Below are 15,341 nucleotides of genomic sequence, written 5' to 3' on the forward strand. Positions count from 1 at the left end.
GTTCACGCCGTATGAAACTGTTCGAAGAAGTCACCGGAACCGTGTCAATATTAACATATGAATGAACAAACGCTGGACGTGTGAGACCAACACCTGCAGAACTCACACGACAAAAATGCAGCCTTTACCTGAGCGGCTTGGCTTTGCTTGTCCTGTGGTTTGCACGCGCTCAGTGCTGGATCGACTAGGCTTCTCTAATTTCGGTTTTGAGAAGGTGCCAGCAGCATGGCTGACGACCATGCTGGCAATGTATTAAAGGCAAAATATCGCTATTTGTGCTTGTACGCAATATGGCAGCACACTGATATAGTGCACCACAATTTCTGTCCGAGTGCTTCTTAAGCATGTTGTTGCTTGTAAGAAATTTATTGCTGTCTTACCCACACGTGCTTTTCTAAGAACAAACTGCGCAATCACATAAACCACACGCTACACGAGCACATGTGCCCATGTGGAGCAAGAGCGTTTCTCTCCTTAAACTGTTTGTCATGATTTTGGGACTATTCACCCAAGGAATAGAGCTGTTACCTTTTATGTGTCCACCATGAGCAAGACATTTATGGTGTTCGCTGTAGGGGGTACCCTCATCGTCCCATACACTCTGCCCCTGTTCCTTAAGTTTTCTAACATGAGTCCCATGTGTACCGGCTCAAAAGCCATGGCAGACAGGTAGCATGTGCAACCCTACGTGCAACAGACCAATAAAATTCCTGATACCCTGAAGAAAACACAGTAGCTATGCAGTTTTACACATTTGTTTCCATGATGGAAATGTACTCTTTTGTCTATCAAAGAGTTCTTCAGAAGCTAAAAACATGCAGAGCAACTGTGAAATCTGCCAGAAAGAGATGCAAGAGCAGATTGGTACCAGAATGAGATGCACCACAAAGTGGAAAAACAAAGGCACACAAGTGCTGGGTGAAGGCAAATTCTTGGCATAATGTGTACGCTGTGCAAATAGGAAACTTGAGGCAGCAGTTTTATTTCCAAGTAAGATTATAAAATTACAGGCATAGTACTACAAAGCACATGTGGGGGTGAGTAATTTCTTTTTTTTTTTTTTAAGATTCTCTTTAAAAGTAGGCAGCTTGCACGAACAGCTTGTTAGGCAGCACTGCTAGTTGACATTTAAGTGTTTCCCAATCTGTCACTATGAGAATACTGCCTAAATTGGCCCCTACATGTCATATTATCTGTATCGTGCCATACATATCTCATATTTTCCGAGAACTTGTGTTGTTAAGGGAGCAAAGGGTAATAACACCCTACACGAGAAGAATGGAATTAGGGCAGATGGAAAAGTTGGAAAGAAATTTTTATTCAGTCCTGTCAAGTGCAAGTGCATTATTCTTGCAAAGCTCAACACTTCCTGTCACAAGCTTCAAGAGACACACAGCAAAAGTGCATGCTCAGTTTGGTTGTTGATACTGTTGTTAGTATAGTGCTACAACAATTGCTCATGCTTCTGTTGAAGCAACACTACTTTAAGGAAACAGGTATAAGTGCACTGCTACAATTTTTTTTAATGTAGAGACGAATCGGTCAATGCGCACATTTTTAATTATTTGATTTGTGAAGTGTCTTAATTTCTTACAGTGCAAGGTGATGTATGGCAATTCAAATGGCAATGTTTGGCAATGTATCAAAATGGTACCAATTTCCTATAGCACGGTAAAGAAACGGCTATAGCACGGAGGACGGAAAAGATCAGGAGGGAGGGTCAGATGACAACACTGAAGCCTAGTGATAAAATATACACAGGCATGCACACTCGATGGAGGCAAAATGCAGAAAGCACCTGTGTACTTATATTTAGGTGCACATTAAAGAACCCCAGGTGGTCCAAATTTATCCGGAGTTCACCACTACGGTGTGCCTCATAATCAGAAAATTCTTCAGATAATGATTGATTGTAAGAAATTCCATTTCTTTCATATTTTGCGAGGTTGACGTTTCCCAGCGTCTTGGATGAGCGGCACTGCGTCCTCGTATTTTTCACTACCATATTTACACGATTGTAGGTCGACCCATTTTTTCAAATTTGGCAATCCAAAGTTGGGGGGTCGACTTAGAATCGAAACCGAACCGTGTACCGCTAGTAATGGCAAGAGAAACGAGAAATCACGGGCGCTATGGCGTGGTTACAACTTTGCACCTACGTTTTTATGGGTACGGTAGAAGCGTAGCGTATTCATTTACCGTATTGCATACATTTTGATTGCGCGCACGGCTCTTGTGGGAGCATCGATCATGGAAGAGCCGCCGTTTGGGGGGTATTGGTAGCTGGCGGAAGAACCGCCGTTAGGGGGGTATTGGTAGCTGGCGGAAGAGCCGCTGTTAGGGGGGTATTGGTAGTTGGCAGAAGAGCCATCGTTTGGGGGTATGAGTAGTTGGCGGAAGAGCTTTTCTTTGAGATACGATTGTTTTCGACGGCCGCGCGCATCTGTCACTTCTTCTGTTGTGCTGAATCGTCGCGCCTGTCATGAGTGCCAAGAACTTTCGGCGCTCGTTCTCAGTAGCGTTCAAACGGGCTGCTATCCTCCATGCCGAGGAAGCTAACAACTGCGCAGCGGGACGCAAGTCTGGAGTCAGTGAACGTGTGGTGCGGCAGTGGCGGCTTCAGCGCGAGGAAATTTGGCCTCCCTGGCTACTGTGTGTGGGTGGGTCCTCTCTGCGTGGGCGGCTGTACTACGCGATGTCGTGGTGCGGTCGTCCGCGAAGTGTGGACTCATACTTGATGACGACGTGCTGTGGGACCGCAGCAGCTATGATGGCAGCAGTACCAGTGAGGTCAACTCTAGTGACGATGAGTAGTCTTAGCAACCCCATCAATAAATTTCCCTTGAGTGAAATGCACTCGCGTGGTTTTTCTCCCCCCCCCCCCCTTTTTTGAGACATGCACTTTGGGGGGGGGGGGGGGGGGGGGGGGGTCGACCTACATTCGAGTCGAGTTACAATTGTGTAAATACGGTATGTTAAATTGCTGCTCGCACTGTGCATTGCTCTGTGGTATCAACAAATTACCCAGCATCACTTCAGCTGAGCTCTAGATTCAAAATACTTGAAGATACTTTTTGCGCTAGCGCTCCTTGCTTTTAAACCCATGACTGATCGTAGGCCTATGCAATGCCAGAGCGACTGACGCCGAGGAGAACGATGGAGAGTCGAGTGTTGCTAGTTGCGGAAGGCGGCTTTCGCTAGCTAGCTCAATGAGACTAGGATCACTAGGGCACCCAACAACCCCGTCAGCGTAAGGAGCGGCTCTGCGGTTAACAAAATAGCGCATGTATAGGGTTTCCCTACTACTTTCTTAACAATGTTTTGCGCGATGAACTTCCAACTGGATTATTTATTTTATTTTAATTTATTTACATCATACTGCAGGCCGTGTGGCTTGCATTATGATGCAAATGATGGATTACATTGGGTTGGATTTTTTTTGCCAATGTGGCCTGACAAAGCGCTGGACGTGGGAACGGGACACAACAGCAATTTTTGGGAGATTTTCCTGTCAAACGTACAACCGGAAGAAATGGTCCAAATCCGGGAGTCTTGGCAGGTATAGACATAACAAGCAACACGACGGTGAGCGTGAAGGGAGCTCGCAAGATAAAGCTCCTCACAACCAGAAATGAAAAGCTTCAGGTTACTGTCATGCTTAGCAAATGGTACGAAACTATGCCCATATATTATCTTCAAGCAAAAGACAATGCCATCGGATGCGTACCCCAAAGGTGTAGTTGATTGAGTCAACGAGAAGGGCTACATGATGGATGACATGGCAGTACTATTTTAATCAGAAGTGTTTCAAGATGTACGGGACACATTTAAATATCCTTACTTTAATCAAGGCTTTTGCTGTTGATGCCCTTTCTTGGTGTACACAATTGTGTACATAGCATCTACACATTTAAATATCCTTACTTTAATCAAGGCTTTCGCTGTTTATGCACTTTCTTGGTGTACACAATTGTGTACATAGCATCTGAATGGGTTAAAAGGGGTTTGTTCACGCCGACGTCGAGAGGTTGCAGCCTGGTATGGCTTCTGAGGCGGGGGCAATCTCAAAGATCACATTCCCAACCTCATCGTGTTGGACTACTTTCGAGCCCATCTCGCAGCCAAGGTGAAAGCAGAGCTGCGGAAACAGCTGTGGAAATAGCTACAGACATGCTCGTGATTCCCGGCAGTTTGACAGGGCAGCTGCAACCTCTCGACGTTGGCGTGAACAAACCCCTTTTAACCCATTCAGATGCTATGTACACAATTGTGTACACCAAGAAAGTGTATCAACAGCAAAAGCCTTGATTAAAGTAAGGATATTTAAATAAAGATAAAGAGCGCAACTGCCCACGCTGGCCAATGCTCGGTTCCCGATGGGGCTTCTGCATTGCCCAGAGGCACTGCAAAAATGGTGCTAAAAAGTGCCCTCAATCCGAAACTGGGTAGTACCAAGCTCGGTCGTCTGCTGCAGAAAGCACGTTTACAATATGGACCCGCCACTTTCGGTTGTGTTGTACCACGGCTTGCAGCGAATATCGGGCGCCGAATATTTTTTTCAGGGGTGGCATGCTGCGTAAAGGCAAGAAATTATGCAACACTGAATACGTGTACGATGTTCAAGAAATAACCAGCGAAGTTTTAACACGGTGTCAATCGCAAGTAAAGTGAGTCACGTCATAGTTGAACTTCAGGTAAGGTTTGCACGCTGCTAGATTCAGGCGCACAAACACGAGGAAATGCTTGCTATAAATGAATTCATAGCAGCGATAAGCAGACATGTGTACGGAACTGCTCGAGCGCATGACGGTACCGCACCGCGACGGCAGCGGTCTTTCAGCTCGCCGCGATGTATGAACTGCTCGAGTGCACGATCGTACGCTCCGCGATGGCAACACTCCTTCAGCATGACGCGAAACGGCGGGCCTCGTGCAATATTTGTTGACTGCATGCCGCTAAACAAGTAGTCATACCTGCGCTGTAGTAACGGCCATCTGTCCCTTTAGCAACTGATAAATAACTGACGCACTGCATATGAGCTCGCAGGAACGTCCCACGTGCCAACCGCGGTGCAGCGCGAGGTCGTGCGCTGCTCGCTTGATGTAGCTTTTAATGACAGCGCTCGAACATCGATGTGCTGTAATCAATACTTCCTTGCTGCGCTGCCTCAACGTGCTGCTTGAGGTCAAGGATGAGCACATTTAGCTCTCAAACCTGTGCTGCTCATAGTGGGGTAATGAAGTTATCCAGCGCGCCCGACGCTCCGCTTCGTGAAGCCTTGAAAGAAAATGGTAGAATCTGATGTTGGGATTCAGGCTTTCTTGCTCGTGGCTGCTCACGACGCAGTAGTAACAACTGTGACGCTTTTTCGCGGCTGAGCTAGGTCTCTCCGGATTGGCGTCGCCGATTCCTTCTACTACCAGCATTACGTCCCACGGCACACGGAGAGTCCGTTTTCGTTAAACTAAGCTGTGGCCAGCTCGCAGCGTGGTCGGCGTGGTCTCTGAGAAGTGACGAGCCTTTTTGCACTCGCAACAGGGCCGAAAAAAGTGCGAATCGACGTAAAACTCGGGCTAGAAACGTGCTTCGCCACAGCCAGGGCTCAATACTACCTAAGCTGGTACTACCCAGATGTAACTTCTCCCGCCGCCACCAGGCGCCGCTACTATACCTCAAACTCCAGCGCAAGTTCGCCCATAATGGCAGAAAACGAAACTTCAGGGAGCGGACGGCGCCCACATGCCGAAAGGGCAGGCTCGCGCGGTGACCGTGGAATGTGAGGGATGAGGGCGGCAGGGAAGCGGATTTGGCCTCGGCAACTCTGCCGCTTCTGTGGCTCCCCTCGCCCTCTCTCCCAACTGCCTCGCAGCTCCCTCACCTTCGACGGTCTCCGGCGCCAGCATAGCCCGCTCCCTGAAGTTTTGTTTTCTGCCGTTATCGGGAAGCGAGTGTTTGCCGGACTGGGCCTGCGCCGCTGCATTAAGGGGTCTCTCCAAAGCTTTTGCTCTGTGGCGGTGTCGGAGGCAGCGCTGCGTTATTTGGCGCGCTGCTGAGAGCATTGTCGGTCCTCGGTATGTTCGAATTAACCGTCGCAAATGCTTTCGCGTTCGAATTTGCCGAGCATTTTCGCCCATTGAAATACACATAACTATGACGGGACTACAGCATCAGTTCGAATAAACCGGCAGTTCGAATTAAGCGTGTTCGAATTAACGAGATTTGGCTGTAATTGGCGTCTGAAAGGGTTAAGGACCTGCGAAAAGAGCCACCCTTGACGGCCGCCTTTGGTTGGGTGCTTTCGGCATGAGCGGCTGTTCCATGTGAAGTCGTGGTGTGGTAGTTTGCAAAGATCAATATTTCACAGGATGACAATGTGCTGAGGGACTGCAGCAGCAATGACGATGGCATACCTAGTGAATGACCCAAACGAGGACAAGTATTTGTACCCATGGGTATGCCCCCCGCTTATTGCTCTCAATCGCGCTTGCCTTGTGCCTTTTCTTGTTCACATGGGATGTAGCGGCCGAAAAAATGTATCATACAATCGCAGTTTGGCGATTTACTGAGCACTGGTGCCAAAAGTTATGTTTTCCGAAAACGTATCAACCAGTAAAAATGAAGCTTAACTGTATTGGGTCATTTTTTCTGTTCTCTATCGCAAACGTTGGTGCAGGGAAATCGTACAAAATGGGATCATATTAACAAGGTTCTACTGTATTTGCCTTTACCTTTGCACCCAACTTGGCTTTTCATTGTTACCTTTAACACTAACAAACTACCAGTGTATAGCACGCCTATTAACATGTGCATCAACCAGCACAATATACCCAAAATTTGCTGCAGCTTACGTGGCCATGAAACGTTTCTTTGTTTCAAGTGTCCCTCCCTTAGAAAATATTGTATGCCTAAAAAGAAAAGGAAAAAAAAATAATAAACCATTTATCATAGAGCTCATAAATCTGCACCACAATTGCAACAACTACTTTTATTCAATCAAACAACGTACATTTTTACATGCATTAAAAATAAAATAGAAGAAAACATACACAGATGCAATAATGTCTCACAGCCTATGGTGCAGTTACCTGCAAGCAACTGTATCTGGATTTCACAACCTCTGCAGCCATTAGCTGCAGCCAATCCCCACTGAAGTGTCTGTACTCAACAATGTTAGATAATGCCTAGCTGACAATAGTAAAGCAGAAAACATGAGGGAAAAAAAGAAGAAGAAAGAGCAGAATGACTCACCGACTGCGGGAACGTGAGGAGCTTGCCGAGAAGCTACCACTCCGTGACTTTTTCTGTTTGCTGCACAAGATCAACCACAAATGGCTAATGAAAAGCCACACCCCCTGCCTCTCTTCCAGCGAAAAACTGCACTTTTTAGCCATATAATACATGCAACACAAGAAAATAAACATAGACTGGATATGCATGCAACTTCAATTTTATTGTCCATGAATGCTGCTTCAGTTAAAACCTTGTTACTTCGGATTTTATGGGATCGAAAAAAAATTGCCGAATTAACCAAATGTCGAATTATCAGGGACACGCTTTTATTTACTGAATGAATAAGCAAATCATGTTTCTACTTTGGACAACAGCAGCGCGGAAGCTGCAATTTTCGTCATCTTGTGACTGATTAGTGCTCGCAGCAGCGAAGGTCTCCCGACTTCTTAAGCAGCACGGCATCCCGATTATTTTTTAGCCAGTGGGCTGGTCGCCAACATATTATCCGTCGATTGCGATTTAACCGGTGCTCTTTATCCTAGACAGCTTTACACCTAATTAGAACGAAACTACAGTTTGCCGCAACTGCTGCGGACGAAACAGTGGCCACTGTCGATGCGATCACAGATGGTGACCTTGCGGCTCTGAAGGCACGCGGCCGACGCACACACCAAGTCAAAACGAAACTACCATTTGCTGCAACATCTGAGGACGACATCACGGTCGCTATCGAAGCGATCATGAATGGCGACGATGCAGTTTTGAAGGCCCGCGGCCCACGCGCTGTTATGCGCGGCAGTAAACACAAGAATAAAGGCTTTAAAGGCACAAATAGGCCCGAAGCATTCCGGCGATGCTGCCATTCACGTACAATTTACACTGGTGACTGTGGCGATGCCGACTTCACCACTTCGTTTCGGTTGGACGCTAGCGCCGTTTTTGCCGAGCTCCAAAAGTTGTCTGAATTAACCGATATGCAGCCAAACACATCTGAATTAATGAGAGTTTGATTGCACTAAATAATGCGTACGCCTGCAAGGATCAGAGGATAGAGTCCGAATCATCAGATTTTCTGAATTAATGAGGTTTTATAATTAAACTTACGTCATATACAATTTGCCACAGGACTCACGTCATTTAATTAATTATTTCATGCGCATCATACCAAAGACAGAGAGAGAGAGAAGGAACATTCCAGCCAGACAAAAAGAAAGGAGGCCATACGAGGGCGATCCGATAAGTACTTAGCCTCACCGCGAGAGCACGACGCTATCACATGAGACTTATACTGACGTTGAGTACGCTCTCTTAGAGGGACACATGCAAAGGTCCAGTCGAATCGGGCTCGCGGTTTTGTTTTTGGCCGCTTGATTCGTGTGTCCGTTAAAAAAATGGAAAAAGAGCAATATCGGTCGGTGATTCGATTCTTGTCTTTGGAAGGGAAATCGCGCAGCGAAATCAAAGAGCGACTGGATGCTGTCTACGGTGAGTCTTCTCCTTCAATGGCAACCGTCAAAAATTGGTTCAACGAGTTTAAACGTGGTCGCACGTCGGTTTTTGATGAGCCTCACCCAGGGGCCCCGTAAACGGCTACCATGGCTGATAACGTGGCAAAAATCCATGACCTCATATAGGCAGACCACCGACTGAAGGTACGCGAGATAGCTGAGACAATAGGCATCTCAAAAGACCGCGTGGGTCATATACTGCATAAAATTTTGGGCATGAGAAAGCTGTTGGCGCGATGGGTGCCGCGTTTGCTCACTCCGGACAACAAGCGCGTCCGTGAGACCACTTCAGAGCAGTGTTTGAAGCTGTTTAAGCGTAATCCGAAGGAGTTCCTGGGTCGTTTTGTGACCATCGACGAAACATGGATCCACTAGTACACACCAGAGACCAAAGAACAGTCGAAACAGTGGACTGCACCCGGAGAACCTGCTCCGAAGAAGGCGAAGACTGTCGCATCAGCCGGAAAGGTGATGGCCACCATTTTCTGGGATTTTCAAGGTGTGATCTTCGTCGACTACCTTGAGAAGGGCAAAACGGTGACAGGACCCTACTACGCCGAATTACTGGGCCGATTCGACGCCGAATTGCAAAAAAAAAAAAAAAAAAAAACGACCACATTTGGTGAAGAAAAAGGTGCTCTTCCACCATGACAACGCGCCAGCTCACACCTGCGCTGTGCCGTCGCCACAGCCAAGTTGGTTGCACTGGGCTACGAAGTGGTGCCCCATCCAGCGTAAACTCCAGATTTGGCCCCGAGTGATTTATTCTTGTTTCCCAACTTAAAAAGTCACTCACCGGACAAAAATTTGAATCGAATGAAGAAGTTATCGCCGCCACAGAAGCCTACTTTGCAGCTCAGGAGAAAACATATTTTTTTGACGGGATCAAGAAGTTGGAGGATCGCTGGGTCAAGTGTATAGAGTTGAAAGGGGACTATGTTGAGAAATAAATCGGCACCATTCCAAAATTTTCGTTTTTTTTTTTTGAAGGCTAAGTACTTATCGGACCGCCCTCGTACATCATAATTAAGCAAGATGTCCCTTGTAAATCATGTGGGACAGCAGAATGACTTTTGTGCGTTCTGTGGCTATGCGTGCATGCAAGTGTGGAAACAAACATCACACTCTCACTCCTATTACTATTTTTTATGCTGAGGGAGAAATAAGTACCAGATTTACCAGACACTTGTAGCTGGCCACAAAAACATATCAGCCTGTCAGACAAACCTCAATATAACAAACTTGGATTTAATGAAATTCACGATGCAATGAACTATGTTCACTTCTCTATTTAACAAAGCAATTTAACAAAGTAATTTCGTGACCAAATTGCGATTTAACTAAGTTTTCGGCCTTTACAAGCATGTACTTGGAACCTGTTTGGCTGATAAGTCTAATAAAAAAACCAAAAATGCCAGCTGAGGCAAAAGCACAAGGGCTATATTTTTTTCAAGGTTCGATCGGTGACGAAATGAAAACCCCAGTGAAAATCAAAATTGTTTTATTTGCAACATTTAGATACACTTTCCAGCTAGTTCTCTACATAGTTGCCACTCCGATTGAGACATGTGTCGTAGTGTGGTACCAACTTTCCCGTACCCTCATCATAGAAGGCAGCCGGCTGTGCTTTCAGTAAATTCTGTACACTGGACTGCAGCTTGTTGTCCGAGTCAAACACCTGTCCTCCTAGCCAGCGTTTCATGTGAGCAAAGAGATAGTAATCAGAGGGAGCCAAGTCCGGGCTGTACAGTGGGTGATCAAACACTTCCCATCGAAAACGCTGCAGGAGCTTCTTTATTGCAGCGGCACTGTGCGGCCACGCATTGTCACAAAGAAGGACAATGCCTGATGACCTTCGCTTGTTCTGAATTGCCTTTTGTAGACGTTTAAAAGTCATGCTGTACGAGGCTGCAGTGATAGTCGTGCCATGTTCCATGAATTCCACCAAGAGAACACCACTGCTGTCCCAGAACACAGTAATCGTACACTTTCTGCTGGAGAAGGTTTGCTTGAACTTCTTTGCTTTTGGCTAATCAGAATGCATCCGCTGTTTGGATTTCTCTTTTGTTTCTTCAGTTTCGAAACGGCCCAATGTCTCGTCCCCTGCGACAATTTTCTTCAAAAAATCTTCTCCATCATGGTAGCGCTGCAGAAACGTTAAGGCTGCACCCATTCACTGTGTTGTGTGACGGTTGGTTAGCATCTTGGGAACCCACCTCGCACAGAGTTTGCAGTAGTGGAGCCTCGCACTCACGATGGTATAGACCTTTCACAAACCGACGTTTGAGCAGCGCCATTGGGCGACACGAGCGACGTCTAGCGTCGCCGCCATTTTGGACTGTGCGCCTTGCGAGAGCAGGCCGGCCGCACTTCGGTTGTGTGATCTTCGCCGCGCATTATTTCGATTGTTTTCTTCCGCTTCGCTTGTCTTGTGCCGCTTGACTTGTTACATGTTTCACGTGCTCGCGTGAGCGCTCAGTGTAGTGTGCCATGGCAACAGCAAGCCCAGCCAGTGGATGTGGTGTTTCTTCGTCGGTAGCGGCGGCAGCCGCGTCTGCTTCGTCGAGACCTGGCGTGCTAATCAGCGGTATATTTCATTGTTATTGCTGGGCACATGTGACCGTATCGTCGATTGAATCTGATCACCATTACGTTTCGCGATTGAGGGGTGCCTCATTTAGCGAAAGCAGGCGCGTACGTAGCTGTCGGGCAATGCTTATAGAATCAGGCGCCGGCAGCCTGACGATGCGTGTCAGTCGTTGGTAGATATGCGGTGGTTACTCCATACGCTTCCGACGCAACTGAACAGCTCAATCATCCAAAATTTATTGGATCTGGTGTGGTGCAGGGTGCTTATAACCAAATGTCAAAGCATAAAGCGGGGCGATCGAGCAGCGCGGTACCTGCAGCGAACCGACGCGCGGCAGTGATCACAGATGCCAGCGCGACTGATACAGCCCAGGTGCTAGATTTTTATTTTTAGAATTTATTTATTTATACATACTGTCAATCCCAATAGGGATTATAACAGGACTTGTCATAAAGATATATTTGTTTACATATATTTTACGTTTGTTTACCTGGGATGGCTTTTTTTTCGAATGTCTGAATTTGGAACAAGCTTCGCTCACAGTGAACCTTAACGTAGATCGTGCGCGAAGTTTGTATTGAAGATATCGCGTACGGCAAGAATTGTTCGTGTGCGCTATCTCTGAAGCGAAATAAGCCAATAATATTGAAGCGTTAGGGCCATCTCTGCTCCTTCTCTTGTTTCACTTACACCGTCTCACTGTGCTATGTTCCTAATAAAGTAATGTCGAGTCTTAACAATTGTCGAATAAATACATATGCATATGACTGTAAACCACTACTGACCGTTAATGAAAAGCGCTTAGTGGTCAGCGAAGCAGTCTCTGCACGCACGTAAGTATTTCACTTGATCGACTGTGCGAATTTTTTTTTGTTACTGTTATTCTTGCAAGCATGATGCTATTGTCCGCGTACCCATGGGAATACAGTAAAAGCTCGATGATACGAATTTTTCTGTGGTCCCGGCCGAGCCCCATTACTTTGCAACGTGCTAGAGAACGGTTGTTACGAATCGATTTTCAGCCTGCGTCGGTTGATACGAATAAACGCCGCCCTACCGACGGCCGCGAAAGAGAACAGCGCGCAGTCACGCACTTTCTCTCTTTTGGTGCGGAGGCGCGGCGCCGGACAGCGCGGACTCCGCGACTGGGCGCGAAGAGTTTGAAGCGGTGGCGCTTCAAGAAATAAATGCTTTTTACGTACATGTGCCTGAGTGAGTTCACCTCTGACTCTTTAATTTAGCTACAGTCGAATCTCGTTAATTTGAACACGCTTATTTCGAACATACCGCGCACCGACAATGCTCTCAGCAGCGCGCCAAATAACGCGGCGGCGCCTCCGACCGGCATTGCTCGGACACCGCCGTAGAGCAAAAGCCAGGAGAGACCCCTCAATGCCGCGCGCGAAGGAACAGGGAGAAAAAAAAAAAAAAGAACCCGCGGCGGAAATTTCCCTCTCTCAAATTGCAAGGTCGCCGTTTCTGCATCGCGCCGGAACAAGCGTGTACGTGCCGACTAGAGTGTTCTAGACAACCGTATTCTAGCACACACTAGTGCCGACGTCTCAGCCACCCACGCGGATAAAATGGCAGTGAACGCTTCTCCTCTATTTTCTAGTCACATGTTGACCTTGCACGCTGCGGCAGCAGCGCAGAGGGAAGCAGCGGCGGAGGCACAGTCCGGCCAACGAAACTGCCACGCCCGCAAACGCTCGCTTCCCGATAACGGCAGAAAACGAAACTTCAGGGGGCGGCTAAAATAAGCACGGCGGCGCCGCGGCGGGCGCGCACGAGATGTGCGCACGGAGTCGAAGGTGAGAGAGCTACGAGGGAGTTGAGAGGGAGGGCGAGGGGAGCCACGGAAGCGGCGGAGTTGACCCGTCGAAATCCGCTTCCCTGGCGCGCCCTCCTCCCTCACCTTCGACGGTCTCCGCGCGCACCCGTGTGCCGGCGCCGCCCGCTCCGCTCCCTGAAGCTTCGTTTTCTGTCGTTATCGGGAAGCGACCTTTAGCCGGCGTGGGCAGTTTCGTGGCCCGCGCTTGCTATGCGCTTGCGCGCCGCGATATTTCACAACTCGCACCGTTCGTGCATCGTGCTATGGTGCACGAATACTTCAAAAATACGTCCTTTTAATTCGAACAAATTTTCGGGCCCCTTCGAGTTCGAATTATCGAGATTCGACAGTAGTTTTAATTGTTTCGATGATACAAATTTCGGCTAATACGAATATTTTTCGTGACCCCGTGAGATTCGTATCATCGAGCTTTTACTGTACCGTTTTTTTACGTTCTTACTTGCGCGGGCTCATTTAGCGCATTTCTACGCCACGCACAGTTAGCGCATTTCGGTTCCCGAACTCTAACACTGGCGCTAGGCCGCACTGATGAGGTTGACACGTTCGTTTTTGCATTCTCTTGCTGCCCAAGCACATAGACAACGCTCAAAGATCGGTGAGCTCGATGCAGCACCACACTGTTGAAGTTAATTACCTTTATGGGCAGGGCCGCGTAGGGTGCGTGTGAACGCAGAGACAATGTTTTGGTGGACACAGGGTCTGCATACATCTTCCATAGGACACGATTTTTCCAGATCGTTGCGAAGTGTATTTACCGACTAGTTCTCTCGCAGAGTGCTCCAATTTGTCTTATACCAGTGTCACACGGCCACTTTTGATAGCGATCGAGACCGATCTGGATCGGAATGTTCGACCGCGATTGGCTCCCTTCCGCAGATTGAGCAAAGAATCCAATCGCGACCAAGAAATTCGACCCATATCGGGCTCGATCACGATCAAAAGTGCGCCGTGTGACCCCTGTATTAGGCACTGGAATGAAGTCGTGTTTGAAAGAATAACAAATGTAGCCTCTGCCACTACATACGAGAAAATATTGCATCGAAGAGCTGACAATTCTCGCAACCTGTAGGGAAATGTGCCGAAAAGAGTTTACCAATATGCGTTATTTTATTATGTGTGCATTGGTTCACATTAGACTGAAATGCCAAGTCCTCAGGTGATGCAGGAAACCGGCGAAGCGTGAACATACCACATCGCGGCAGTGGTCTTGCGGAGTGCTGTGTTGTGGACACACTTAGTCCCTAAAATCATTATTTTCCGCTGGTTGTTTGTGCACCCATAAACTGCACAGTGCTGGCCTGTAGCCTTTTGATGAGTATATATGCCATTATTTACGAGCGTAAGTCATTCGTGACAAAAATGAACGGAAACATCGAAGGAAAGCTACAACTCCGCAATGCAAGCGCAAGGCAAGCTCACAGTCCAGACCGAACAGGCAACACTGACACATACTCTCCACGCCAGACCGTCGGGAGCGCCCTCGTGAAAACGTCTATAGAAAGCCGACTGAAATTTCGGGAAATGAATCACTTAACACAGAAATTGTAAACCAACGATTTTCTCAAATCACTTGATCCACTTGCTGAACAAGATCGGTTGACACTCGCTTCCTTCCCTGCCCACCTGTGTCATGGATGTCTGTGGTCCTGCTTCAAAGTTCCTGCATCATTGCCACACTTTGCTGTCACCCATGAAAGTTGTACAGTACACATTACAGAGGAGCCCGGTTATAACAAAGTCGGCGGGAATCGGAAATTAATTCGCTATAACTGCTTTTTCGCTATATATCTGGACCCTAAAAAAATTCAACATCAAGTAGACCAAGTAGAAAATTTTATTTACACCCCCTGAAAAAAGTGGTCGAGGGTCCCCTGCACACATTTCGCGAGCGCACGTTTCAGAACAGTGGCCTCAACACTGTCCAACTGAGCGCAAAAGTCCGGTTCGAAACTCAGGTACCATATTGTCCTGTGTATAGGATGCGTTTTTTTTCTGAATTTTTCATCGAAGCGACTTATGTAAGTTTTTTTTTCCCCTGGAAAAACTGCCGTCAAAATCAGATTTGATGTTATGGCCATGCGAAGCGCACTGGTTGAATTAATTGCTACGGGTTCTGTACGCGCTATCGAGGTTCTGGGTTCTTCTCGTGATTGAGTTCCCG

The 15,341-nt window shown here is 47.4% G+C and overlaps 2 protein-coding genes across 6 annotated transcripts in view; one reads left to right on the plus strand and one right to left on the minus strand.

Moving 5' to 3' along the window:
• LOC119436018 (zinc finger CCCH domain-containing protein 18-like) overlaps positions 1-15,341 on the minus strand; it is a 188,029-nt gene that overhangs the window by 18,405 nt on the left and 154,283 nt on the right. For 3 of the 5 annotated variants that reach the window (XM_049655203.1, XM_037702747.2, XM_049655204.1), the window contains 2 exons: positions 7,249-7,308; positions 6,849-6,905 (listed from right to left, as the gene is read on the minus strand). The exons of 1 other annotated variant lie outside the window; for it this stretch is intronic. In XM_049655203.1, the coding sequence (XP_049511160.1) occupies positions 6,849-6,905; positions 7,249-7,308 (117 nt within the window). The remainder of the gene's footprint in view (positions 1-6,848; positions 6,906-7,248; positions 7,309-15,341) is intronic. One more of the 5 variants, XM_037702745.2, reaches the window with a different exon arrangement.
• Positions 1-15,341, plus strand: part of LOC119436024 (cytochrome c oxidase subunit 4 isoform 1, mitochondrial) — a 480,308-nt gene that overhangs the window by 8,900 nt on the left and 456,067 nt on the right. The window lies entirely within an intron of this gene.

The sequence above is a fragment of the Dermacentor silvarum genome, chromosome 1 (assembly GCF_013339745.2).
Source record: "Dermacentor silvarum isolate Dsil-2018 chromosome 1, BIME_Dsil_1.4, whole genome shotgun sequence".
Taxonomy (NCBI): Eukaryota; Metazoa; Arthropoda; class Arachnida; order Ixodida; family Ixodidae; genus Dermacentor; species Dermacentor silvarum.